This window comes from Rhinopithecus roxellana, chromosome 8 (genome assembly GCF_007565055.1).
Source record: "Rhinopithecus roxellana isolate Shanxi Qingling chromosome 8, ASM756505v1, whole genome shotgun sequence".
NCBI lineage: Eukaryota > Metazoa > Chordata > Mammalia > Primates > Cercopithecidae > Rhinopithecus > Rhinopithecus roxellana.
This window is the reverse complement of record NC_044556.1, coordinates 17,018,703-17,044,055: the sequence shown is the minus strand read 5'-3', so window position 1 is coordinate 17,044,055 and position 25,353 is coordinate 17,018,703. Positions and strand designations below refer to the sequence as shown.

The following is a 25,353-nucleotide window of genomic DNA, read 5'->3' as shown; positions in this document are numbered from 1 at the left end:
ATGGTATGGTACCACCAGTTCCTGAGAATTGTGCTGTGTCGTTCACTGCTCCCAGCAGCGCAGAGGGATAGTCTTCTGTTGTACAAGAAATGAAAGCTCTGGCTGGGTGCGGTGGCTCATGCCTGTAATCCCAACATTTTGGGAGGCCGAAGTGGGAGGATCACTTGAGGCCAGGAGTTCAAGACCTGCCTGGGCAACATAGGGACATCCTATCTTTACAAAGAAGACCAAAAAAAAAAAAAAAATTAGCCAGGAATGGTGGCACGTGCCTGTAGTCCCAGTTACTTGGACTGAGGTGGGAGGATCACTTGAACCCAGGAGGTCAAGGCTGCAGTGAGCTATGATCGCACCACTGCACTTTAGCCTAGGCAACATAGCAAGACGTGTCTCAAAAAAGAAAAAAAAAAGAAAAAGAAAAAAAAGAAAGGAAAAGAAAAGAAAGGAGGGAGGGAGGGAGGGAGGAAGAAGGAAGGAGGGAAGGAGGGAAGGGAGGAAGGGAGGGAGGAAGGAAGGAAGGAAGGAAGGAAGGAAGGAAGAAGAAGGAAGGAAGAAGGAAGAAGAAGAAGGAAAGGAAAGAAAAGAAGGAAAGGAAGGAAGAAAGGAATGAGGGGGAAGGGCGGAAGGAAAGAAGGAAGGAAGGAAGGAAGGAAGAAGGAAGGATAAGGGAGGAAGGAAGGAAGGAAAGAAGAAGGAAGAAGGAAGGAAGGAAAGAGGAGGAGGAAGGACGGAAGGAAGGCAAAGGACGGAAGGCGGGAAGGGAAGGAAGGACGGTAAAGGAAGGAGGGAACGGGAGGAAGGCAGGATAGGACGGGGGAGGAGGGAACGGGAGGAAGGAAGGCAGGAACGGAAGGAAGGCGGAAGGCGGAAGGGAGGAAGGCCGGCAGGAGGGCAGGGAGGAGGAGGGAAGGAGGGCGGAAGGGGAAGGAAGGAAGGGGGAAGGGGGAAGGGGGGGGAAGGAAGGGGGGAGGAAGGAAGGAAGGAAGGAGGAAGGGAGGAGGAAGGGGAAGGAGGGAGGGGGGAGGAAGGAGGAAGGAGGAGGAGGGCGGGAGGGAGGAAGGGCGGAAGGAAGGAAGGAAGGGGGAGGGAGGGAAGGAAGGAAGGAAGGAAGGAAAGAAGGAAGAAGAAGGAAGGAAGAAAGAAGAAGGAAGGAAGGAAGGAAGGAAGAAAGAAGGAAAAGAAAGAAGGAAGGAAGGAAAAGAAGGAAGGACGGAAGGAAGGGAAGGAAGAAGGAAGGAAGGAAAAAAGGAAGGAAAGAAGGAAGGAAAGGAAAAAAGAAGGAAGGAAGGAAGGAAGAGAAGGAAGGAAAGAAGAAAGAAAAGAAAGGAAGGAAGGAAGGGAAAGAAGGAAGGAAGCGAGAAGGAGGAAAAGAAGGAAGGAAGGAAGGAAGGAAGGAAAAGAAGAAGGAAGGAAAGGAAGAAGAAGGAAGAAGAAGGAAGAAGGAAGGAAGGAAGGAAGGAAGGAGAAGGAAGGAAGAAAAGAAGGAAGGAAGGAAGGAAGGAAAGAAGGAAGGAAGGAAGAAGAAGGAAGGAAGAAGAGAAGGAGAAGGAAAGAAGGAAGGAAGGAAGGAAGGAAGGAAGAGAAGGAAGGAAAGAAGGAAAAAGAAGGAAGGAAAGAAGGAAAGAAGGAAGGAAAGAAGGAAGAAGAAGGAAGGAAAGAGGGAAAAAGAAGGAAGGAAAGAAAAGAAGGAAGGAAAGAAAAGAAGGAAAGAAGGAAGGAAGGAAGGGCTCAGAGAATGAACTCATTTGCCACAGGCAGTTTATCTGAGCTAGGACTCCCGCAGGCCTGGGCCCTACTGTAAAAGGGGCCACTCATTCTATTTCATGAGCAAAGTAACTGAGGTTCAGTGCAGGAGGCGAGCAGAGGGGCAGCCACTCAAGGCTGCAGGGAGAGCTGCAGGGAGAGCTCCAGGGAGAGTAGGAGCAGCCGTAGCTCCACTCATTAGTGGGTCAGAACCAAGCAGTGCAGAGGTTGAGGAGGACAAGAGGTGGTAGAGCCCCACCCTGGCTCTTCATTCCAGATGGTTTGAACCCTTCGTCATCCAGTGGCTGGATGAGAATGAGGAGGTGTCCCGGGATTTCCTGCACGGTGCCCTGGAGCGAGACAAGAAGGATGGGGTAAGAAGGTCAACCCACAATCAGGTTCCTAATCTTCCCACTGGGGTCCAATTTTGGGGGAAATTTGCCCTTGGGTTGAGGCCAGTCTCTGGTAGGTGTCCACCATCTTTGTCTTGCTGATGATTTTTTAAAATCTTTTGTTCATTCATCAACTACGAGATGTGAGTTCCATCAAGCCAGACACCTCCATGCACCCCATGGCTTCTGCGACCACGTCTAGAGTTGATTCTAAGTCAACCTCGCCCTCTGTCCATCTCACCCCGGGGAAGTTGGTCTCTGGCTCTCCATGGAGAGTGGGAGAGTCGGGTTCTGGGGCCTCTCTGGTGCTGATCTCCTCCTTCCTCTTGGCCTCCTTCCCCCTGCAGTTCCAGCAGACCTCGGAGCATGCCCTATTCTCCTGCTCCGTGGTGGACGTCTTCTCCCAACTCAACCAGAGCTTTGAAATCATCAAGAAACTCGAGTGTCCTGACCCCCAGATTGTGGGGCACTACATGAGGCGCTTTGCCAAGGTGTGGGGGAGTGTGTAGGGTTGGGGCTAGGGGACGGGGTCAGGGAATTGAGATCCGAGTTGGAGATGGGGTAAGGTTGAGGCTGAGGTTGCAATTGGTGATGTCACTGAGGTTGGGGTTGAAGTTGGAGTTTGGGTTGAGGTTGGAGTTGAAGTTTGGGTTGAAGTTGAGGTTGAGATGAGGTTGGAGTTGAGGTTTGGATGGAGGTTGGAGTTGGGATTAGGGTTTAAATTGAGATTGGAGTTGAGATTAGGGTTGGAGTTGAGGTGTAGGGTAAGGTTGGAATTGAGGTGTGGGTTAAGATCAGGGTTGGAATTGAGGTCATTAGTGCGAGTTGGCAATGCTGTTTGGTTGGAGTTTGAGGCTGGGTTGGGTCTTGATTTGGGATTGAGGTTGGAGTGAGTGCTGAGATTGATACAGAATTTGAGTGAGTCTTGGGGTGAGTTTGAGGGTTGGGATCATTGGGGTTGAGGTTTGATTGATTGGCATTAGGCTGTGTTGACCTTGGGGATTACAAGTAGGAACTGGCTTTTGATTTGAGATCAGGTCATGCTTGTGGTTGAGACTGGGTTAATATGATGCTTGGTTGCTCTGAAAAAGAGCTGGGTCTACATAAAACGATTGTCTTCATCGAGCGGTATCTCCTATAGGTCTTGATGATCATCTTGGGTGGAGAATTTGCCTAGCCCAAGGGCCCATCTTAGCTGCTATTAGGGTTTGAGTTCATCACTGATCTCACTAGTGGCCTTGATGGGACCTGATGACTGGGGCCTGCCTTGGTCCCAGCCTTTCTTCTCACCCACACGCTGTGTCTTCCCCAGACCATCAGTAATGTGCTCCTCCAGTACGCAGACATCATCTCCAAGGACTTCGCCTCCTACTGCTCCAAGGAGAAAGAGAAAGTGGTGACCTGAGGGAACCCCTGACCTAGCCCCCTCCTCAGCCCCATTCAGCATCCCCAGGACTCCCTTCTCCCCAGAGCCCTGACACCTGGGGCTATGTATGTCCACCTGTGTGTGATCTGACTGGACTGTGTGTGTGTAGAGGTGCTTGTTTGAATGTGTGCGATCAGAGTGTATCTAGTTGTGTGTGAGTGTATGGGAACTAAGTGCATGTGTCTGATTGTGTATTGTCTGTGTTGACTGGTACACTCTGCACGTGTGTGTGTGTGTCTGTGCACATTTGAGTGTGCGTGTCTGATCATGTTTTGTCTAGCTTTGTTCAATGGGTATCTAAGGCATGAATGTGTGTGTGAGTCCGACTGTGCACGTCTGAGTGTGCGTGTGTGATTGTATTTCATCTGGCTGTGTTAACTGGGTATAACATGAGTGTGTGTGCCTGTCTGTGTGTGTCTGTACATATCTGAGTGTGGGTGTCTAGCTGTGTTTCATCTGTGTTAATTGGGTATAGTGTGAGTGTATGTATGAATATGTGTGTTCAACCATACACATCTGGGTGTGTGTCTCATATTTTATCTAGCTGTGTTAACTGGTTATAGTGTTAGTGTGTGTATGCTTGTGTGTGTGTCCAGCTGTGCGTGTCTGGGTGTGTGTGACCATGTTTCGTCTGGCTGAGTTAACGGCATGTAGTGTGAATGTGTGTCTATGTGTGTGTGTGTGTGTGACTGTGCACGTCTGGGTGAGTGTGTCTCACCAGGTTTGGTCTGGCTGTGTCGAGTGTGCATGATGTGAGGGTGTGTCTAGGACTGTGTCTGGCTGTGCATGTCTGAGTTTGTGTATCTGTGGGGGGGGTCTCGTGTGTACATCTGGGGGTGAGGGCACATGCCTTCAGTGTGTCACTGGCTATTGCAAATGAAGCCTTCATTGTGCGAGCTGCAAAGCTCTGGACCCCTGCAGGAAACTCTGCTACCCCCAGCGTTCCCAGCCCCTCTCATGGACCCACCAGGCCTGGCATTGTGGGATTACTTGAGTCCTCCTTGCCCCCACCAATCCCCAGAGATGCCCCAGCAACAACACGCCCAGGAGCCTGAGCCCAAACTACTGCCTTCCATTCGCAGGTGACCCCTTGGGACCCCAGCTTCCTCCAAACTCAGACCCTGAAACCATCCTGAGGTCCTTGGCGTTGGGTAGGGGAGGCTCTGGGGAGAGGTCCTGAGGCCTGACTCCCCTCTCTGTTCCCATCCGCAGCCCTGCATCCTCATGAACAACACTCAACAGCTACGAGTTCAGCTGGAGAAGATGTTCGAAGCCATGGGAGGAAAGGAGGTGAGGCAGGGCCGGGGAAGGGCTGGAGAAGGGAAGGGGGCACCCCCACCACTGTGTCCCTGCAGGCCCCCAAACTCATATGCCACCAGGCCTAGGGATGAATTCCAGCTCAACCATGCTCTTAAACCTAGACTTGCATCACAACTGTCTGTGCCTCAGTTTCTCCTCCAGCCCCTTGGGATCCCTTTCCCCGGGTCAGATGAGAAAATGCCCAGTACATGTGGATACTTTACTGAACCTGGCCTGATGTTCCTTCTCCCCCCTTAGCTGGATGCCGAAGCCAGTGACATCTTGAAGGAGCTTCAGGTGAAACTCAATAACGTCTTGGATGAGCTCAGCCGGGTGTTTGCTACCAGGTGGGAGCATCTCCAGGGCTGGGGGCAGTGGGGAGGGAACAGCCTTCAGCCCTCTGAGCCTGGGGCGTCTGGAGGCTCAGCAGATGTAGCGGTGAAGATTGCAGGCTCAGAGTTAGACAAGGCTGAGTTCAAATCTCGGCTTTACTGCTTTCTAGCTGTGTGGCCTTGGGTGAGTCACTTAACCTCTCTGAGCCTTATATATTCTTTTATTCCTCTGTAAAGTTGGGGTGATGACAATAATAGTACCTGGGTAGGATTTTGAGAATGAAATGAGCAATGTGGGCAAACGTCTTATCCCTTTGCCTGGTTCTGCTGTTATTATTTTCCACTCTTTTTTTTTTTTTTTTTTTTGAGATGAAGTCTCGTTCTGTCTCCAGGCTGGAGTGCAGTGGCGTGATCTTGGCTCACTGCAACCTCCACTTCCTGGGTTCGAGTAGCTGGGACTACAGGTGCACGCCGCCACACCCAGCTAATTTTTGTATTTTTAGTAGAGACGGGGTTTCACCATGTTGGCCAGGTTGCTCTTGATCTCTTGACCTCATGATCTGCCCATCTTGGCCTCCCAAAGTGCTGGGATTACAGGCATGAGCCACCTTGTCTGGCCTGTTCTCCATTCTTGCTCGGTTATGTGCTGTGATGCTAATGATATGACCTCGAGGACCAAAGATGAGCATCTGTGTCCTCATCCAGCCCTTCCTGTGGTCTGAGCCTTTTCTTTCTGTCCCCAGCTTCCAGCCACACATTGAAGAGTGTGTTAAACAGATGGGTGACATCCTTAGCCAGGTTAAGGGCACAGGCAATGTGCCAGCCAGTGCCTGCAGCAGCGTGGCCCAGGACGCTGACAATGTGTTGCAGCCCATCATGGACCTGCTGGACAGCAAGTGAGCCAGGCCAGGTGGACTGGGCTGGCCAGGGAGGGGCTGGGGCAGGGCCATAGAGACCCAGGGACTGGCTGGAGAGGGTGTGCAGGGAATGTTTCCTGGGTGGTCACTGGATAGTTGTATGGCTGAGTAGAGGGTGGAATGAAGGGGATGGAAAGTTGGGTGGGCAAATAATTGGAAGGATTGGTGAGTAAATATTTTTGTGGATGAATGAATGGTGGATGAATAGGTGACATGAGAGGTGGATAGGTGGGTGGACGCATGGATTAAAAGATAAATGTTTAGAAGGCTAGATGGAGGATAGATGTTTTAAAAAGATGGATGGGTGGATAGTTGGGTAAATATTTGGATGGATGAATAAATGTTTTGATGCATAGATGGATTGATGCATAGATGGATGGATGTCTGGCAGGCTGACTTGATGAATGGTTGGATGGATGGATGGTTGGATGGACCGATGGATGGATGGATGGATGGATGGATGGATGGATGGATGGATAAATGGATGGATAGGTGGATAAATATTTGGATGGATGAATAAATGTTTTGATGCATAAATGGATGGAAAGATGGGTGGATGGATGAATAAATGGATGGATGGGTGGATGGATGGATGGATGGATAGGTCAATAGATATTTAGATCATTGAATAAATGTTTTGATGCATAAATGGATGGACAGATGGGTGGATGGATAAATAAATGGATGGTTGGATGGGTGGGTGGGTAGATGGATACATGGTGGATAGATATAGGTGGATAAATATTTGGATGGATAAATAAATATTTTGATGCATAAATGAATGGACAGATGGGTGTGTGGGTGGATGAGTGGGTCAATGGATGGATGGATTAATAGCTGGGTAATATTTGGATGGATGAACAAATGTTTTGATGCATAGATGGATGGACAGATGGATGAATGATGGGTGGATGGATAAATAAGTGGATAAGTGGATGGATGAGTAGAAGGATGCATGGAAGGATGGATGGATGAACAGATGGAGAGATGGATGGATAGAAAAAGAAATAGAGAATTAAGGACCACTGGAAGAGGGATGGATTGGTGGGTGACTGGATCAGTTGGCAGATGGATCATGGTGGACTGCCTGTCTCCTTCAACCCCTATCCATCCAACCACGATTTATTTGCTGTTTTCCCTTTCAAGTCTGCCCTCTGACCATTTCCCTCCTGTTCCTCCTGGGCGTGGCCTTCTCCCTCATAGTCCCTGATCTCCATCCTTCCTGTTTCAGTTCCTCCCCCACACTGTTCTTTCAAACATGAAAGTCTGGCTGTGTCTCCCTCTTGAACACTCCATGGCTCCCCACTACCCCTATCCTCATGATAAGGCCCAAGCCTTCCTCGCAGACATTGAGGCCTCTTCCCATCTGGTCCCTGCTGACCAGTCCAACCACCACTCACTCTTTTCTTCATGCATCAGATATCATAGCCCCATCAAACCACCCGGGGTCCCTGTACAGGCTGTGGGCCCTCTTTCCTACCTGTGGAATGCCTTGCCCACTTGTTAAGGGAAGGGGATCTGTGGGTTGGAGCCAACTGGGCCCTCTCTCAGACCTGCCCCTCGTCCCCAGCCTGACCCTCTTTGCCAAAATCTGTGAGAAGACGGTGCTGAAGCGAGTGCTGAAGGAGCTGTGGAAGCTGGTTATGAACACCATGGAGAAAACCATCGTCCTGCCACCTCTCACCGACCAGACGGTGAGACCTGCAGGGGGCCCGTGGGGATATTTGGGTCACATCCCTGGCGGGAGCCCAGAAAACTTGGTGCCTAGAGGCTGGGGGTTGAGAACAAAGGCATCCGGTCTCAGAGAGGTCATCCAGGCTCAAGGGCCATCCAAGGGTCATGGAAGCCACCAGAGGTCAGTGGGGGGCCATTCAGAGGTCAGAGAGGTCACCCGGGGGTTAAAGATCATCGAAGAGTTAAAGAGGTCATTCAGAGTCCATTGTGGTTTCTCCAGGGTCGAAGAGATCAGGTAAAGTCAAGAGACCGCTAAAGTCATAGAGGTCACATGTAGGTCAAAATAGCATTCAGAGGTCAGAGGTCATCTAGAAAACAGGTCAGCTTCGGGATCAAGGTTATCCTTGAGTCACGGAAGGCCCACATTGGCCAGGCACTGTGGCTCACGCCTGCAATCCCAGCACTTTGGGAGGTTTGAGGCAGGCAGATTGCTTGAGGTCAGGAGTTTGAGACCAGCCTGGGCAACATGGTGAAATCTCATCTCTACTAAAAATACAAAAATTAGCTGGATGTGGTGGCGCATGCTTATTTTCCCAGCTTCTTGGGAAACTGAGGCACGAAAATTGTTTGAACCTGGGAGGTAGAGGCTGCAGTGAGCTGAGATGGTGCCACTGCAATCCAGCCTGGGTGACAGGGTGAGACCCTGTCTCAAAAAAAAAAAAAAAGAAGGCATAGACATCAATGGGTTTTTCTAAGGGCTTTGGGGCTCATTCAAAAGCCAAAGAAGGGGGATACCATGGACTTCAAAGATCAGAGATCAATAGACCAGGGGGCTCCTGGAGGTCAGCCAGAGGTCATGGAGGGCATCCAAGGTCAAAGAGGTCAAGCAGAGAGGTCAGTGGCCATCCACAGACCAGGACCGATAGACCAGAGGCCATAATCTCCAGGGACCAGGGGGACCTAGACATCTGTAGAGGGATGTAGCTGAGTGTGGGTCCCTCCGGGAGGCGTCAGGAACCTGAGGACAGCAATGGCACGTGGGCTGTGGGCACATTGCGGAGTGGGGAGGTCTTTCCCAGGTGGACCATGGAGGCTTGGGAAGGGTGCGCGGGGGCTGTAGATAGGCGACGATGGTGGGGGAGGCTCGGACTTCCCATCCTCCCTTCTCCTCTGGGCTGGGCTGGGGCAGGGGTCTTGCCCCTCCGTGCTGCCATCTCTGCCCCCTCCCTGGCCTTCCCGGGAGACTCATGGTACCTTATTCCCCCCTCCCCTACTGCCCCGCCCCCATCACGGCTGACAGATGATCGTAAGTAGAGGCCCGTCTGTCCGTCTGTCTGTCCATCCTCTCTGTGTCTGGACTCAGCCCACCGCGTCGCTGCACCCCTCTCCCCACCCACCCAGCGCCCCCTCCTCACCCACCATCCTCCCTCCCGCCTAGATGTGCCTGTGTCTGTCTGGGGCGGGGCATGGGGTGGGGGCGGGGCTGGGAGGGAAGGAAACCACGCCTACCCTCTCTGTCCCATTGAAGTCCAGAGGAGCCCCCCTTACCGGCTTCCAAACCCAAATCCCAGCTCCTCCTTTGCAGCGGACCTGCCATCTAAGGGTAGAATCCAACCTTGCTCCCGGGCCCAAATGTCACCAGATGCCCTGAAGCTAGAAAGAGGATCAACCCCAGGATTCCTCTGACCTCCTCTTTGGGCTCTGAACTGTCAGCAGCTTCTCAGAATGCAGGTCCCCACCATGAGGGTCTCTATTTCTGATTCTTCTGAAATTCCATGCTCCAGACCATTCCTCGGTACCCCAACACCCTGCCTACCCAACTCCCGCCATCCACACCAACACACACCAATCCCAGACATACACCCAGTTGACCAAGTGGGAGACTTTTGTCATGGCTTTGACGTCAGGCAGACTTGGGGTCAAATCCTAGCCCAGCCACTCTCTCTTTCTGTGACCTTGGGAAGTCATTTGACCTCCCAGCCTCTGTTTTCTTGTCTGGAAAATGGGGCTCATTGCATCACCTCCCTGAGGGTAGTTCTAAGAACCAACTGGCATGATGCATTAAAATACTCATCTCAGTATTGCCTGAACCCAGGAAGCGGAGGCTGCAATGAGCTGAGATCCCGCCACTGCACTCTCAGTGACTGGCCCAGAGGCAGTGATTGCTAAATCAGAGCTAATGGTGGTGGTGGTGGTGATGGTGGTGGTGATATGCAGACATGTATGAGAGCAGAGACAAAACAACTTCAGATTTTCCCTTTGTGGGCAAGACAAGGCTGTTACAAGATTTCACTTTGTCAAAAGTTTACAAGTACTCTTCTTACTTCCTGGTAGCTGCAGCCTGGGTCTTTGGCTGTAACCACTTGGTGGCAGCATACCCGACCACAGGCAATGCATTTGTAGGCAGGGGGATAAAGGAATTCGCATTTAATGACATCCCATATGCCAGACCTCATAGTCCCTGTTTCAGCTCACCTTCATGATAACCCTTTGAGTGAGGTGGATATTATTATCCCCATTTTGCAGATGAGGAAAGCTGAGGCTCAGAGAGGCATCACTTGTTCAAGGTCATATAGTAAATATATGCCAGTCAGGATTCAAATTCAGATCTGTCTGAATATGCAGCACATTTGCTTTCCTGTTAACCCAAGAACCAAGGGTCTCATGTGTACAGTAAATGTAAGTGGATTATATTTTGGCAGTGACTTATCTCCCTTCTTTCTGGCTTTCTCTAGCTCTGTATCTGTATCTTTCTCTCTCTCTTTCCTGTCTCTGACTCACACCATTTAAGAGTCAGTCATTAAAGTGCGTGCACACGTGCACACACACACACAAACAAACACACTATCCCCATGCAACCCAGTCATCAGTCCCCTGTGCAGTGTGGATTCCCCCATCCCCGTGAATACTCCTGTGAGCATCCCAGGTTCCCACCCTGCACGACTTGCCAGGTTGATCACCCTGTGACATTGTCTCTGCAGGGGAACCTCTTGAGAAAACATGGCAAGGGATTAGAAAAGGTAATGAGGGCCTCGTCTCACTGAGGCCCTGAGCTCCGGTGTCTGGGCATGCGTGTGCGTGTGTGTGTGTCTGTGCACCTAGGCAGGAAGGGCAGCTGGGGGTCGTGGGTAGGAGATAGCTGTCCTAACCAAGTCCTGCAAATCCAGAAGTCAGAGATGAAGTGATTCTCCAGGGACAGAACGTGCAGTGTGTGTGCACATGTGAACTAATGTGTGTGCACAAACAGCTCCCATCCTCCCACCGTAGTACCCACAGGGCTCATCTGAGCCCTGGGCTCAGCTGAAATTCTGTGGCTTCTTGAGGAGCCTACACGCTGGATCGCCACCCTGGATTGAGATGTGTTGTTTTTTATGTAGAAATTTTTTTTGTTGCTGTGCTAGTGGGTGCTTGTTGTTAAGGAGATGGGAGCTACAGCAACACGCAAGCAGCTGTCTTGCTGTGCACTTGTGCAGAAGATATCGTTGTACCTTTGTGCGTATAAATGGAGTGCATAGCTTTGTGAATGTGGGTCACAGGGATTCACACATTCTCTACTCTGTCCGCCAGCCCTTTGGGGGGCATATTCAGTGTCCAGGCACCCTATATGTGGATGTGAATCCGTGTGGGGTCAAGGGTGTGTGGGTTTATGTGTGATTGTGCACATGCCTGCAAGTGTTTAGGAGTGCACGTATGTAGTTTAGTGTATGGGTTCTTCAGCATTGAGTGAACTTACAGTATATGTTAGTATGTTTTTTGTAGACTCGGGTGCTGGGATATAGCGGCAACCCCTTAGGGAATGGAGGAGGAGAGATTCCTAGCCCTGTCTCATCTCCCCACCTCCCCAGGTGCCCCATCCTGGGGCAGGCTGACTGTGGGATGAGGCTGCTTCCAGCCTCCTGGGCACCCTGAGAGTGTTCTGGCAGTCAAGGAGTCTGACCCCTAAACCCCCGCTAGGGGACAAGAGGAGGTGTTAGCTGGGGAGGGGGCCCACCATTAGACTCAGGACCTGGGGAGGAGCTCCTGGGCTGGGAAGTGAGACTGTGCTTTGAGGGGGCAGGGGAAGTCCCACTGAGTATCCTCCCAGCAGTCACCAGAACTCTGACCTCCACCTGATTCTCTCCACAGGGCAGGGTGAAATTGCCAAGCCACTCAGACGTAAGACCGGCCTCTCACTGTCTGTCTGGCTCCCACCCCACTCCCCCCAACCCTACCCCTGTGCCCCCTTCCACCTCTGTGGTTCGTGCCGTCTGAGGGCGTACTGTGAACCTGTCTGTTGGTCTCTTCTTCCTTTGTCTGTCGGGCTTGCTCGTGGGGGGTGGGGGGTGGGGGGTTGGTGGGTAGGGCAGAGGGTACCCAGGAAGGCCCCTGAGCCGTGCCAGACTACAGGTGGGTGCAGCAGGGGAAACTGAGGCCCAGTTCGCTGGACCCCTGAGTAACTGTGCCTTGTAAGAACCTCAGGATCACAGATAAGAAATAAGAATAGTAACAGCCAAGATGATAATAATACTAGTAGGAATGACCAGGTGGCCAGCTGGTAGACTATAAACATAATTCAAATTTCCCCACTGCAAATGGGCCCCTCCCCACCTAGCCTCACCCAGGACCCCCAGACCACCCCAGGACCCAGTAATACAAGACTCGTTACCTCAATACTCAGCCCCACCCTGTCCCCCAAGTTACCATGGGTATCCATGGTAGCCAGGGTGGGAATTGAGGCTCAGAGCATTCAGGGACAAGACTGGGGCCATCCAACAGTGAGAGAGGAGGCTAGACACATGCCTTCCAGTCTGGGACCCCGTCTCCCTTAGCATTGCCCATGACTTTGAGACCAAGTGATAATTAGTGAACACTGAGCAAGGACATGTTTAGTTCGGACTAAGCCACAAAGTAGATATGATTTTCCCCATCTAGATGGGAAAACTGAGGCTCAGAGAGGTTAAGTGACTTGCCCAGGGCCACACAGCAGGGCTGCAATTTGAATCCAGGCCCATCTGGCTTGTCAGAGCCATCATCACGTCACCATCTTGCCAGTGTCTGTTTGGGAGTGGGCTGGAGGATGGATATGGAGGTGTTTGTATAGAGGGAGGATTTTTCCTTTAAGAGGTCAGACTGGGCTGGGCGCGGTGGCTCACGCTTGTAATCCCAGCACTTTGGGAGACTGAGGCAGGCGGATCACAAGGTCAGGAGATCGAGACCATCCTGGCTAACACGGTGAGACCCTGTCTCTACTAAAAATACAAAAAAATAGCCGGGCGTGGTGGCAGGCGCCTGTAGTCCCAGCTACTTCGGGAAGCTGAGGCAGGAGAATGGCGTAAGCCCAGGAGGCAGAGCTTGCAGTGAGCTGAGATCGCGCAACTGCACTCCAGCCTGGGCAACAGAGCAAGACTCTGTCTCAAAAAAAAAAAAAAACAAAAAACAAAAAAAGAGGTCAGACTGGCTGGCAACGTGGCTCAAGCCTGTAATCCCAGCACTTCAGGAGGCTGAGGTGGGAGGATCAGTTGAGCCCAGGAATTCAAGACCAGCCTGGACAACACAGCAAGACCCCATCTCTACGAAAAAATTTTCACAAATTAGCTGGACATGGTGGCTCACACGTGTAGTCCCAGCTACTGGGGAGGCAGGAGGATTGCTCGAGCCCAGGAGTTTGAGGTTGCAATGAGCTATGATCACGCCACTGCACTCCAGCCTGGGCAACAGAGGGAGACCCTGTCTCAAAAAAAAAAAAAAAAAAAAAAAAAAAGTCAGACTGAAAGTCCTTCCAGATTACAGGGGAAATTTCCCTGCAGAGGGGATGCTTCCTTGAGGAGGAGGAAGTGTTTCACCAGAGCCATTTTCTGAAACCGCAGCCCAGCCTATTGTTTCCCAAAGCTTCCTTTCCCTGGAAAACCCTGCCCACACCCACAAACACCACCGTCTGAGGCTCCCCCAACCCACTGCCCCTCACAGTCCGGTCCCTGTCTGTTTCTCCCATTACACAAGCCTGGTTGAGGCTGAGAGGGTGGGTACTATCCCCACGGGACTGGGATTTTCAGGGACAAGCTCTCCACATCCTCCTCAGTTCTTCCTGAGGAATTCCAGACCTCTGTCCCTGGGACACAATTATTGCCCAGAGCGTTTGGGCAAGAACCAAGATGGTCTCTGGGGCTGGAGTGTCAGCTGTAGCGCCCCTGCCCTCACCCAGCTGTCTGTTGTTACCTGCAGGGAACCCAGATGATCTTCAATGCAGCCAAGGAGCTGGGTCAGCTGTCCAAACTCAAGGTGAGGAGTGGGGCTAGAGTATGGGGTGAGGGACTGCCCCCCAAACTCTATGTGGCTTCCAGGTTGCCACCATCCTGGGGGAGGGGTCCCAGGATGATGACATGCATTACAGGCTCAAAGGACAGAAACTCTACTCACTGAAGCACAAGATATTTGCTCCCCAGTGTGTCGGAAAGATGTGAATGGTTCAGCTTCAGGTACAACTTGATCAAGAGGGCAAGTCATTTATTCAACAAATATTTGTTGAGCACCTGCTGTGTACCAGTCACATATTGGGTGCTGGGATGATGAAAACATAGACCCTCAGCCCAGCTCCTCCAAGTTTAACAGGGATAAGACCCATAGGCACAGATTCCGAAGGCGGAGCCCACTCCACCCACGTGGCCCCTCTCCCCATCCATCCAGGACCACATGGTACGAGAAGAAGCCAAGAGCTTGACCCCAAAGCAGTGCGCGGTTGTTGAGTTGGCCCTGGACACAATCAAGGTGAGAGGCCCTACCCCTCCCCATCCCAGGTGGGGGGTGTAGAAGGTGTGGCTGCTGTGGTCATGGACCTAGGTTCGCCTCAGACCCACATTAATTCATTCAATTGATAAACACTCCCTCATTCCCCCTTCTGTGCCAGAGCTGGGCTGGCTAATGCCAGAGCATTAAGGAGCCCCAGGCCAGGGAAGACTGCTGGATACAGACATCCTCAGCCTTATAGGATTATGCTTGGGGTAGAGGGAAGGATGTGGGCTGGGGGAGCCCAAGGAGTGAGAAGGTATAGAGGGAAGGATGTAAAGGACCTTGTGCCAGGCGTTTCTTGAGGTATAGAAGGGTAGAGGGAAGGATGGGGGCTGGGTGAACCCAAGGTAGGAGAAGCCAGGGCTTCCTGGAAGAGGGCATGTGAGAAATGGGTTCTGAGGAATGCATAGGAGTTCACTAGGCAAAGCAAAGGAAGAGGTGAGAAAGTAGTAGCGGGAGGAATTGGGAGTGGTGACAGCAGGGCTACCCAGCCCTATGAGTGGGTAGAGAGTCCCACCAGCCTCACCTCTTCCCACCCTCTCCTCCCCAGCAATATTTCCATGCGGGTGGTGTGGGCCTCAAGAAGACCTTCCTGGAGAAGAGCCCGGACCTGCAATCCCTGCGCTATGCCCTGTCGCTCTACACACAGGCCACCGACCTGCTCATTAAGACCTTTGTACAGACGCAATCGGCCCAGGGTAAGGGCGCCCAGACCCCATCACTCTTTCCCACTCCGCAGAGACAGCCCCGCCCCAAGCCTGAGCGGCTGCGCGGCTCACTCCCCCTGTGATGTCATGGATGGGGCGGAATTGACATCTCTGCACCAAGTCCGGGGACCAATGAGTGATCAAAGGTTCATGGGGGCAGGGCCTCTGACGTCACAGGCTGGGAGGTGATTGTCAACTCCTGGGAATATCTGTGATGTCCTGGAGCCAGACAATGATTGGCAGCTCTGGAATAGAATGTCTTTGACATCAAGGACCAGGGCAGGCTTGATGACTCTTAGGTGTGGAACCTGTGACTTTGTAGGGCCACAAGGTGATTGTCATCTCCTGGGAAAATCTATGGTGTCCCAGGGCCAATGAATGATTGTCAGCTCCTGAGGGACCTGGACAGTCATGGGTCCAGGGAGTAGTTGACAGCTCTGGGAGACTTCAGGAGTGATTGACAGCTCAGGATGAGCAGGACCTCTGATGTCAAGGGGTCAAGGAATGATTGGCAGGTCCATGGGTGGGACCTCTGACTTCATGGTCCCAGGGAGTGGTTGAAGCCCCCTGAGGAGGGACCTCTGTGGTGTCATGGGGCTAAGGAATGATTGAGAGCCCCAAGGGTGGGAGGGACCTCCACTTGGTGGGGGAGGCTGGACGGAGAGGGAGTTCCCATTTCTCAAACTCTCTCTCTCTTTCTCTCTGTCTTTTGCTTCGGTCTCCTGTCCCTCTCTGAGTGCACACACACGGCAGCTGGGGCTGGATGGAGGGCAGGATTCCTTGGGGACCGCCCCCCTTTTCAAAATTGGTCCCAACAAGGGGAAGAAGTTTGGCAGCTTGACCTCAGGAGGGAGAGGGAGAATCGCCATCGACACCCAGCCTGGGGCGAGGGGAGTAAAGGCCTGTGGCCTCCAACGGCCCCCTTCTGCCCGGATCCAGCCAGCCCAGGGCCCTCCGTGGGCGCTGGGTCTCTGAGCTCAGCTTCCCTTCCAGTCCTGGCTGCTTTTAGTGTCTCTGGTGTCCCTGGAGCAGGAGGCTGTCTGTCTGTCTCTCCGTCTGTCTGCAGCTGACGTTTCTCTCTCTCTTGTTTTTCCTCCCTCTCACTCGCTGTCCCCTCTCCGCGCCTCCCTTGCCCGCTCCACACACACTCCTCCATCCTCACCTCTCACTGGCTCGTCTCTCCCCGCTCCCCATGCTTCCCACCTCTCTCCCCTCTCCACCCCCCAATTAGTCCATGGTGGAAAAGGTACTAGGTTTACCCTTAGTGAAGACATTTATCCTGAGAAGGGTACGTGCCTCCGCCGCCCGCCCGCCCGCCGCCCGCGCCTGGTGCCCGGTGCCTGCGCCCCTCCCGGCCCCGGCTAGTAAAAGGATCGTCCTTCTGCCTCAGGGGCCTGCAGGGCTGCCACCCAGGCCTGAGCAGCTTGGAGAGCCCAGGCGGGTGAGGGGGAAGGACGATTTGCTGGTTCTACATGGGGAAGAAGTGATTCCAGTGAGAATCCCAGAATCCATTTCTCCTGAAATGACACATTTTTTAAGCCAGATCCTGGGATCCTGGGACAGGCACCTGTCAGGTTAAGAGCTGGGCTGTGATTCCAGCCCAGCTACTCCACGGGTAGGCACCTTGGGCAAGAATCTGTCTCCCTGAGCCTCAGTTTTCTCATCTGTAAAATGGGGACAGTCAAGGACCCTACTTCATAAGATTATTGTTATCGATATTATTATTATTTAGAGACGGGGTCTCCTTCTGTCACCCAGGCTGGATTGCAGTGGTGCAATCACTGCTCACTGCAGCTTCCCTCCTGTGCTCAAGTGATCCTCCTGCCTCAGCCTCCCGAGGAGCTGGGACTACAGGCGCATGCCACCATGGCTAGCTAATTTTTAAATTTTTTTTGTAGAGAGGGGGTCTCACTTTGTTGTCCAGGCTCATCTTGAGCTCCTGGCCTTAAGTGATCCTCCTCCTTGGCCTCCCAAAATGCTGAGATTACAGGTGTGAGCCACTATGCCAGGCTGAGGAGATTATTCTTAGGATTGGAGGAGTTACATTTAGAGCAATTTCTGGCAGATAGTAAGATCTCAGCAGTTCCTCACTGTTATTGTTGTTCTTTCGTTCTTTCTTTCTTTCTTTTTTTTTTTTTTTTTGTTTTGAGATGGAGTTTTGCTCTTGTTGCCCAGGCTGGAGTGCAATGACGCAATCTTGGCTCAACCTCCACCTCCTGGGTTCAAGCGATTCTCGTGCCTCAGCCTCCCAAGTAGCTGGGGATTACAGGCATGCGCCACCATGCCCAGCTAATTTTATATTTTTAGTAGAAACAGGTTTCTCCATGTTGGCCATGCCGGTCTTGAACTCCTGACTTCAGGTGATCCGCCCACCTCAGCCTCCCAAAGTGCTGGGATTCCAGGTGTGAGCCACCACGCCCGGCCATTATTATTGTTCTTATTAATATATTTGATGTCACATTTCCTAGCATAGAAAACAGTGAACACTTATCAGGTTCTAACACTGAGCAGGACCTTGCGCCAGGCATTTCTTGAAGAATCTATGTTTGGTTTTGTTGTTGTTGTTGTTTGAGACAGTCTCTCTCTGTCACCCAGGCTGGAATGCAGTGGCGAAATCTCAGCTCACTGCAACCTCCGTCCACCTCCTGGGTTCAAACGACTCTTGTGCCTCAGCCTCCTGAGTAGCTGGGATGACAGGCCTGTACCACCATGCCTGGCTAATTTTTGTATTTTTCGTAGAGACGGGGTTTCGCCATGTTGGCCAGGCTGGTCTTGAACTCCTGGCCTCAAGTGGTCCACCCGCCTTGGCCTCGGCCTCCCAAAGTGCTAGGATGACAGGTGTAATCCCAGCACCTGACCAGTTTGTTTTCAATGTGAGGCAGGCGCTGTCACCCAGGCTGGAGTGCAATGATGAAATCTCAGCTCACTGCAGCCTCCACTTCCTGGGCTATGTTGCCCAGGCTGGTGTCAAACTCCTGGCCTCAAATGATCCTCCCACCTCGGCCTCCCAAAGTGCTGGGATTACAGGCATGAGCCTCCGTGCCTAGCCTTCTTGGGGAATCTGAAACAGATTTCTTTAACTGCCCCACGAGGGGGTCCATCATTCCACAGACGAGATGCTGAGAGTCAAAGGAGATTCAACCACTTGTCCCAGGAACCTTCACCTGCAGGAGTCCCGGGACTGTGGGAGTGGGGAGTGGGGTTGGAAGAAGCACTGAGAGGCCCAGGACAGACCCTTCCTCACAGAGCCAGCAAAGCACGGGATGGGGGCACCCAGCACTGCCCTCCTCCCCCCTTCTTACTAGCTTTGGCTTTGGTCTGACCCCTCACCCGACCCACCACTGTCCAATTTCCCCCGGCACCCCAGTCTGGCCCGGATTGAGCTTGCTATGAAGCATCGGCCTGGGGGAGGGCAGGGCGGCTGAGCATGTGACTGGTGGCGGGGGGCGGGGGTGGAATGGGAGCCTGAGGCAACAAGGAAGGCGGCCTGGGGTGGGCAGCAAAGACCGGGGCCACATACCCCAGTACTGGGGTGATGGGGGTTTCCAGGCCCCTGTGCTTCCCAACCCTCAGTCACTTCCTGTCCAGCGCGAGGTTACCCAATCAGCCTTGGACTGACCCAACCTCCCACCCTCACCTCTGACTTTCCCCTTCTTCTCCCCGTGCATGGGGTGGTCCAGGAGTGGGGAGCTGCCTGGTAGGGGCTGGGGAGGGGCTGGTGGAGGTGCTGGCGGTCACAGGTCCACAGGCCCCACAGGATGTCCTTTTGAGTCACAGAAGGCGGGACTGGGAGAGATTCTTTTAGGCTGCCGCATCCATGATCCCCGTTGGAACCATAGAGGACACATGTGGTGGCCCCAAACAGAAGCACACCACACCACGATTCAAGCAGACAAGGGAATTTGTTGACTTCAGAACAGAAAAATTAGGGGTTGAGGCTGGGCGCGGTGGCTCATGCCTGTAATCCCAGCACTTTGGGAAGCTGAGTTGGGTGGATCACTTGAAGTCAGGAGTTTGAGACCAGCCTGGCCAACATGGTGAAACCCCATCTCTACTAAAAATATAAAAATTAGCTAGGCGTGTGGGTAGATGCCTGTAATCCCAGCTACTCAGGAGGCTTAGGCAGGAGAATCGCTTTACCTGGGAGGTGGAGGTTGCAATGAGCCAAGATTGCATCATTGCACTCCAGCCTGGTGACAGTGCAAGACTCCGTCTCAAAAACAAAAAAGAAGGCCGGGCGCGGTGGCTCACACCTGTAATCCCAGCACTTTGGGAGGCTGAGGCAGGAGGATAACCAGGTCAAGAGATCGAGACCATCCTGGCCAACATGGTGAAACCCCGTCTCTACAAAAAAATACAAAAAACTAGCCGGGCGACGTGGCGGGCGCCTGTAGTCCCAGCTACTCGGGAGGCTGAGGCAGGAGAGTGGCGTAAACCCGGGAGGCGGAGCTTACAGTGAGCTGAGATCCGGCCACTGCACTCCAACCTGGGCAACAGAGCGAGACTCCGTCTCAAAAAAAAAAAAAAAAAAGGAAGAAAAGAAACTTAAGATTCTGCACTAGAAGGGAAATACGGGTAAGGAAAATAAAATATGCTCCTACTAGCTGTCACATCAGGAGGGATGAGGATTCTGAGCCAGGTGATGCAATGAGGTGACCTGTGGGGCCGGGTCAGAGTTAACAAGGGCAAGAATGGGGTGAGTGGGGAGAGGTAATAGTAACCTATTGGAAAGGGCCACTATTGGAAGGAGTGCTGTAGATCGCAAAAACCACTTTGATTATTTCAGAGTGAGGTGGGAGCCATGGAAGAGTTTGTTTTTGCTTTGTTTTGTTTCCTTTCTTGATACAGTCTTGCTCTGTCACCCAGGCTGAAGTGCAGTGGCGGGATCATAGCTCACTGCAGCCTTAACCTACTGGGATTAAGCAATCCTCCTGCCTCAGTCTCCCAAGTAGCTGGGACTACAGGTGCACGCATCACCACACCTGGCTAATTTTCTCTTTTTTTTTTTTTTTTTTTTTTTTTTTTGAGACAGGGTCTCTCTCTGTCGCCCAGGCTGTAGTGCAGTGGTTCAATCTCGGCTCACTGCAACCTCCGCCTCCCAGGTTCAAGTGATTCTCCTGTCTCAGCTTCCCAAGTAGCTGGGATTACAGGCGTGCACTACCAAGCCCAGCTGATTTTTGTATTTTTAGTAGAGACAGGGTTTTGCCATGTTGGCCAGACTGGGCTCGAACTCTTGAACTCAAGTTATCTGCCCACCTCAGCCTCCCAAAATGCTGGGATTACAGGCATGAGCCTCCCAAAGTACTGGGGTTACGGCATGAGCCACCACTGCCCAACCCATGGAAGAGTTTTGAGCAGAGGAGGGACATGATCTGACTTTTAAATTTTATTTATGTATTTATTTTTTAATTTTCTGAAACAGGGTCTCACTCTGTCACCCAGGTTGAAGTGCAGTGGTGCGATCTCGTCTCACTGCAGCCTGGACACTTCTGAGCTCAAGCGTCCCTCCCACCTCAGCCACCAGAGTAGCTGGGGCTACAAGCACGCGCCACCATGGCCACTAATTTTTGTATCTATTGTAGAGATGGGGTTTTGCCATGTTGCCCAGGCTAGTCTCAAACTCCTGGGCTCAAGGGAGCCTCCTGCCTCACCCTCCCAAAATGCTGGATTACAGCTGTGAGCCACCACGCCCTGCCGACAAGCTCTGACTTAATACGATTTTTCTGGCTGGTATATTGAGAGTAGATGAAAGAATGGAAGGAGGGAGACCAGTAAGGAGGCTAATGCGATAGTCCAGGCATGGGATGCTGAGGGCAGGTATAGGATACAGGTAAAAGACATGGCTGTGCTTCTGGATGTATTTTGAAGGTAGAGCTGGCAGGATTTTCCAGTTTATGGGCACCTAGGGAAGAAGTGAAGACAAAGAAGAGAGTCAAAGATTGAGGTGCATGGTTAGTTTGAGGACCCACAGAGGAGAAAATGACAAAAGGGGGTTGGAAGGAGTGACAACTATGTAGGATGAGAATCTGGAGTTGGTGACGTTGTTGCAGCCAAGAGGACAAACAGCCACAGGAGGCCAGGGTGCCAGACGTTGCCAAGATGTAGTGTAATGCGAAGACTGAATTTTGACAACATGGCAGTCAATGGAATAAGAAAAAAGAAAAGAATTGCATTAGGCTCAGAGAGGTTAAGCAATCTATCCAAGATCACACAGCAAGGCAGTAAAAGGCCAGAACCCAGGATTCTTGGCTTCCCAAGAGCACCTCCCATCCCGGCCCCCCTCAGTGCCTCCCTGTCAGGGCTGATGACCTGGTGCCGCCAGCACGGGTGGGTGGGAGGCCGTCAAGGTCCCTCCTGGTGGGTGGGAAAGAACAGAGCTCATGCTGACCATCCTCCCCTGCCCTGCCCAGGCTTGGGTGTAGAAGACCCTGTGGGTGAAGTCTCCGTCCACGTTGAGCTGTTCACTCATCCAGGAACTGGGGAACACAAGGTCACAGTGAAAGGTGAGTGGTCTGAGGTGGGAGGGACTTGCTAGGTTCTAAAACAGAAATCAACCTCAAACTGGCTTAAGCAATACCCTTTTTTGTTGTTATTGTTTAATGGTCCATGAAACGGAAACGTCCAGAGGTCACCACCTTCAGGCATGGCTGGATCCAGCAGTGTAAACAGTGTTATAAGACTGAATCCCACTTTCTCCATCTCTCAGCCCTGCTTTCCTTTTCTTGGCTTTTGTTGACTAGAACACAGATTGGGTTGTTTTTGACACAGCTTAAATAAGACAGAATTAGGCCAGGTGCGGTGGCTCAGGCCTGTAATCCCAGCACTTTGGGAGGCTGAAGCTGGCAGATCACTTCAGGCCAGGAGTTCGAGACCAGCCTGGCCAACGTGGTGAAACCCTGTCTCTACTACAAATTCAAAAATTAGCTGGGTGTGGTGGTGTGCGCCTGTAATCCCAGCTACTCAGGAGGCTGAGGTGGGAAGATCGCTTGAACCCGGGAGGTGGAGGTTGCAGTGAGCTGAGATCGCGCCACTGCACTCCAGCCTGGGTGACAGAGTGAGACTCCATGTAAACAAATGAACAAAAATGATAGAATTGGTTTTCCTCTGGGGTAACAGTCTAAGAGCAACCAGCCTCAAGCTGATATGGAGACTTCGCAGTGCTGGTGATCTGTGCTGATGACATCTTTTGTTGCATTTTCATCCCTAATGTGTTGTTGTTGTTTGTTTTAGAGGCCAGAGTCTCACTCTGTTGCCCAGGCTGGAGTGCTGTGGTGCAATTATAGCACATTGCAGCCTCAAACTCCTGGGCTCTAGCAATCCTCCTACCTCAGCTTCCGGAGTCGCTGGGATTGCAGGCATGCAGCATCACACCTGGCTACTTTTTTAATTATATTTTTGTAGAGATGGGGTCTCACTCTGGTATCCAAGCTGGTCTCAAACTCCTGGCCTCAAGCAATCCTCCCGCATGGGCCTCCCGAAGTGCTGGGATTGCAGACGTGAGCCACCACACCTGGATTCAAATGTGTTTTTCCTCCACTGTAGGCTCATAAAGAGCTCAGCCCCCACAAGCATTGCAGACTGCGGCTAGAGGAAGGAGAAAGTTTAGGGTTCACTCCCTGCCTTTTAAACTACAGTGGAGAAGTAGTACACATGATTTTTTTCTCTCATCTCATTGGCCAAAACGTAGTCACATGACCACACTTAGCTACATGGGAATGCTGGGAAATGTAGTCTTTATTTCAGACATGGTTTTTGGCGGGCGTGGGACTTGTTTTTGTTTTGTTTTTACTTTTATTTTTTTTAGACAGGATCTCGCTTTGTCGCACAGGCTGGAGTGCAGTGGCACAATCTCAGCTCACTGCAACCTCCGCTTCCCAGGCTCAAGCAATCCTCCTGCTTTAGCCCCACAAGTATGTGGGACTATAGGCATGTGCCACCACACCCAGCTAATTTTTGTATTTTTCGTAGAGACAGGGTTTCACCATGTTGCCCAGGCTGGTCTCAAACTCCTGGACTCAAGCGATCCACCTGCCTCCCAAAGTGCTGGGATTACAAGCGTGAGCCACTGCGCCCAGCCTTGGGGCAGGTTTTGAGAGCCACAAACATTTACTTTTTCCAACTGGGAGAACCTGACCTGTCTTACCCTCTACTTCCCCCAACAGTGGTGGCTGCCAATGACCTCAAGTGGCAGACTTCTGGCATCTTCCGGCCGTTCATCGAGGTCAACATCATTGGGCCCCAGCTCAGCGACAAGAAACGCAAGTTTGCGACCAAATCCAAGAACAATAGCTGGGCTCCCAAGTACAATGAGAGCTTCCAGTTGTGAGTTTGGGATGCTGTGAAGAGCATGGGGGCAAGGGAGGGGGCATCCGCGAGGTGAACCCCAAAGCCAGCTAGGCAGGAGGGATCTGGGATCTGGGCTCGAGAACGGGAGAGGCCACATTCTAGGTGCGGGTGCTGGAAAGGGAGACACCTTAGTAGTGCAGGAATGGCATCAGGGAGGGGACACGAGGATGGAGGTCACCTTTGGGAGCAGGCAGATCCCAGGGGAGGCAATGAGGAGAGTGGAGTAACTTCGTGATGAAGACTTGTGGAGGGGAGGGAAAGTCTGGGCAAGAAGTGCATGGTGGGCAGGGCCATCGCTGGGGCTGGAGACTCTGTCTGGTGAAGGAATGAGGGTGGCAGTGATGAGGCTTATGAGTGGGGGGCTGAGGGACCTGGGGACAGGACTGAGGTCGCATGGGGGTGGGGACTACTGGAGTCCACATTGAGCCTTGTCAGGACCGTCGGGGCAGCCCATCTGGAGGAGTCGGCTCTGGGGACAGGAATGGAGTGTGGATGGATCCCAGGCATGGGGGTGGGGTCACACTGGATGGAGGTTCTTGGAGTTGGGAGTGGGCCTAGGCTGCGGGTATCAGGATAGGGTCTAGAAGATGCTGATGATGTGGAGAGCATAAAAAAGTCTGCTCTGGCCGGGTGTGGTGGCTCATGCCTGTCATCCCAGCACTCTGGGAGGCTGAGGCAGACAGATCACCTGAGGTCAGGAGTTCAAGACCAGCCTGACCAACATGGTGAAACCCCGTCTCTACTAAAAACGCACAAAAAAATTAGCCAGGTGTGGTGGCGCACGCCTGTGATCCCAGCTACTCAGGACGCTGAGGCAGAAGAATCGCTTGAACCCGGGAGGTTGCAGTGAGCCAAGATCGAGCCATTGCACTGCAGCCTGGGTGACAAAAGCAAAACTCCATCTCAAAAAAAAAAAGGAAAAAAAAAAGTCTGCTCTGGCTGAGCATGGTGGCTCACGCCTGTAATTTCAACACTTTGGGAAGCCAAGGTGGGCAGATCACTTGAGGCCAGGAGTTCGAGACCAGCCTGGCCAGCGTGGTGAAACTCCATCTCTATTAAAAATATAAAATATTAGCTGGGTGTTGTCATGGGCACCTGTAATCCTAGCTACTGGGGAGGCTGAGACAGGAGAATCACTTGAACCCAGGAGGTGGAGGTTGCAGTGACCCCAGATGGCGCTATTGCACTCCAGCCTGGGCTACAGAGCAAGACTCAAAAAAAATTAAAAATACAGAAATTAGCCGGGTGTGGTGGCAGGCACTTGTAATCCCAGCTACTCCAGAGGGTGAGGAGTATGAGAATCGCTTGAACCCAGGAGACACAGGTTGCAGTGAGCCGTGATTGTGCCATGGCACTCCAGCCTGGGCGACAGAGCAAGACTCTGTCTCCAAAAAAAAACGTCTGTTCACAGGGTAGATAGTGGTGGTTAGCAGAGGTAAAGTTGGGGTCATGTGGGCTGGATCCTTGGGTCAAGTGTCAGCCTCACAGAGCACTGGGGCAGGGCAATGTTGGATGTTCTTGGGGGACAAAAGTGCAGAAGAAAGTAGTCCCAGCTACCTGGGAGGCTGGGGCAGGAAGATCGCTTGAGCTCAGGAGAGTTTAAGGCTGCAATGAGCTATGATTGTGCCACTGCACTCCAGCCTGGGTGACCGACATAGCGAGACCCTGTCTTTAAAAAACCAAAAATCTGTGGGCCAGGCGCGGTGGCTGACGCTTGTAATCCTAGCACTTTGAGAGGCCAAGGCAGCGGATCAC

At 52.3% G+C, this 25,353-nt stretch overlaps 1 protein-coding gene across 1 annotated transcript in view; it reads left to right on the top strand.

Annotated features, from left to right (window-relative positions):
* Nucleotides 1-25,353, top strand: part of UNC13A (unc-13 homolog A) — a 93,426-nt gene that overhangs the window by 61,871 nt on the left and 6,202 nt on the right. Inside the window, exons 29-43 of the mRNA XM_010361438.2 lie at nucleotides 2,018-2,114; nucleotides 2,480-2,623; nucleotides 3,445-3,528; nucleotides 4,771-4,848; nucleotides 5,116-5,204; nucleotides 5,933-6,085; nucleotides 7,677-7,800; nucleotides 9,081-9,086; nucleotides 10,762-10,800; nucleotides 11,906-11,935; nucleotides 13,982-14,038; nucleotides 14,444-14,524; nucleotides 15,096-15,243; nucleotides 21,663-21,755; nucleotides 23,415-23,574. Coding sequence (XP_010359740.1) covers nucleotides 2,018-2,114; nucleotides 2,480-2,623; nucleotides 3,445-3,528; nucleotides 4,771-4,848; nucleotides 5,116-5,204; nucleotides 5,933-6,085; nucleotides 7,677-7,800; nucleotides 9,081-9,086; nucleotides 10,762-10,800; nucleotides 11,906-11,935; nucleotides 13,982-14,038; nucleotides 14,444-14,524; nucleotides 15,096-15,243; nucleotides 21,663-21,755; nucleotides 23,415-23,574 — 1,383 coding nt within the window. The remainder of the gene's footprint in view (nucleotides 1-2,017; nucleotides 2,115-2,479; nucleotides 2,624-3,444; nucleotides 3,529-4,770; nucleotides 4,849-5,115; nucleotides 5,205-5,932; nucleotides 6,086-7,676; nucleotides 7,801-9,080; nucleotides 9,087-10,761; nucleotides 10,801-11,905; nucleotides 11,936-13,981; nucleotides 14,039-14,443; nucleotides 14,525-15,095; nucleotides 15,244-21,662; nucleotides 21,756-23,414; nucleotides 23,575-25,353) is intronic.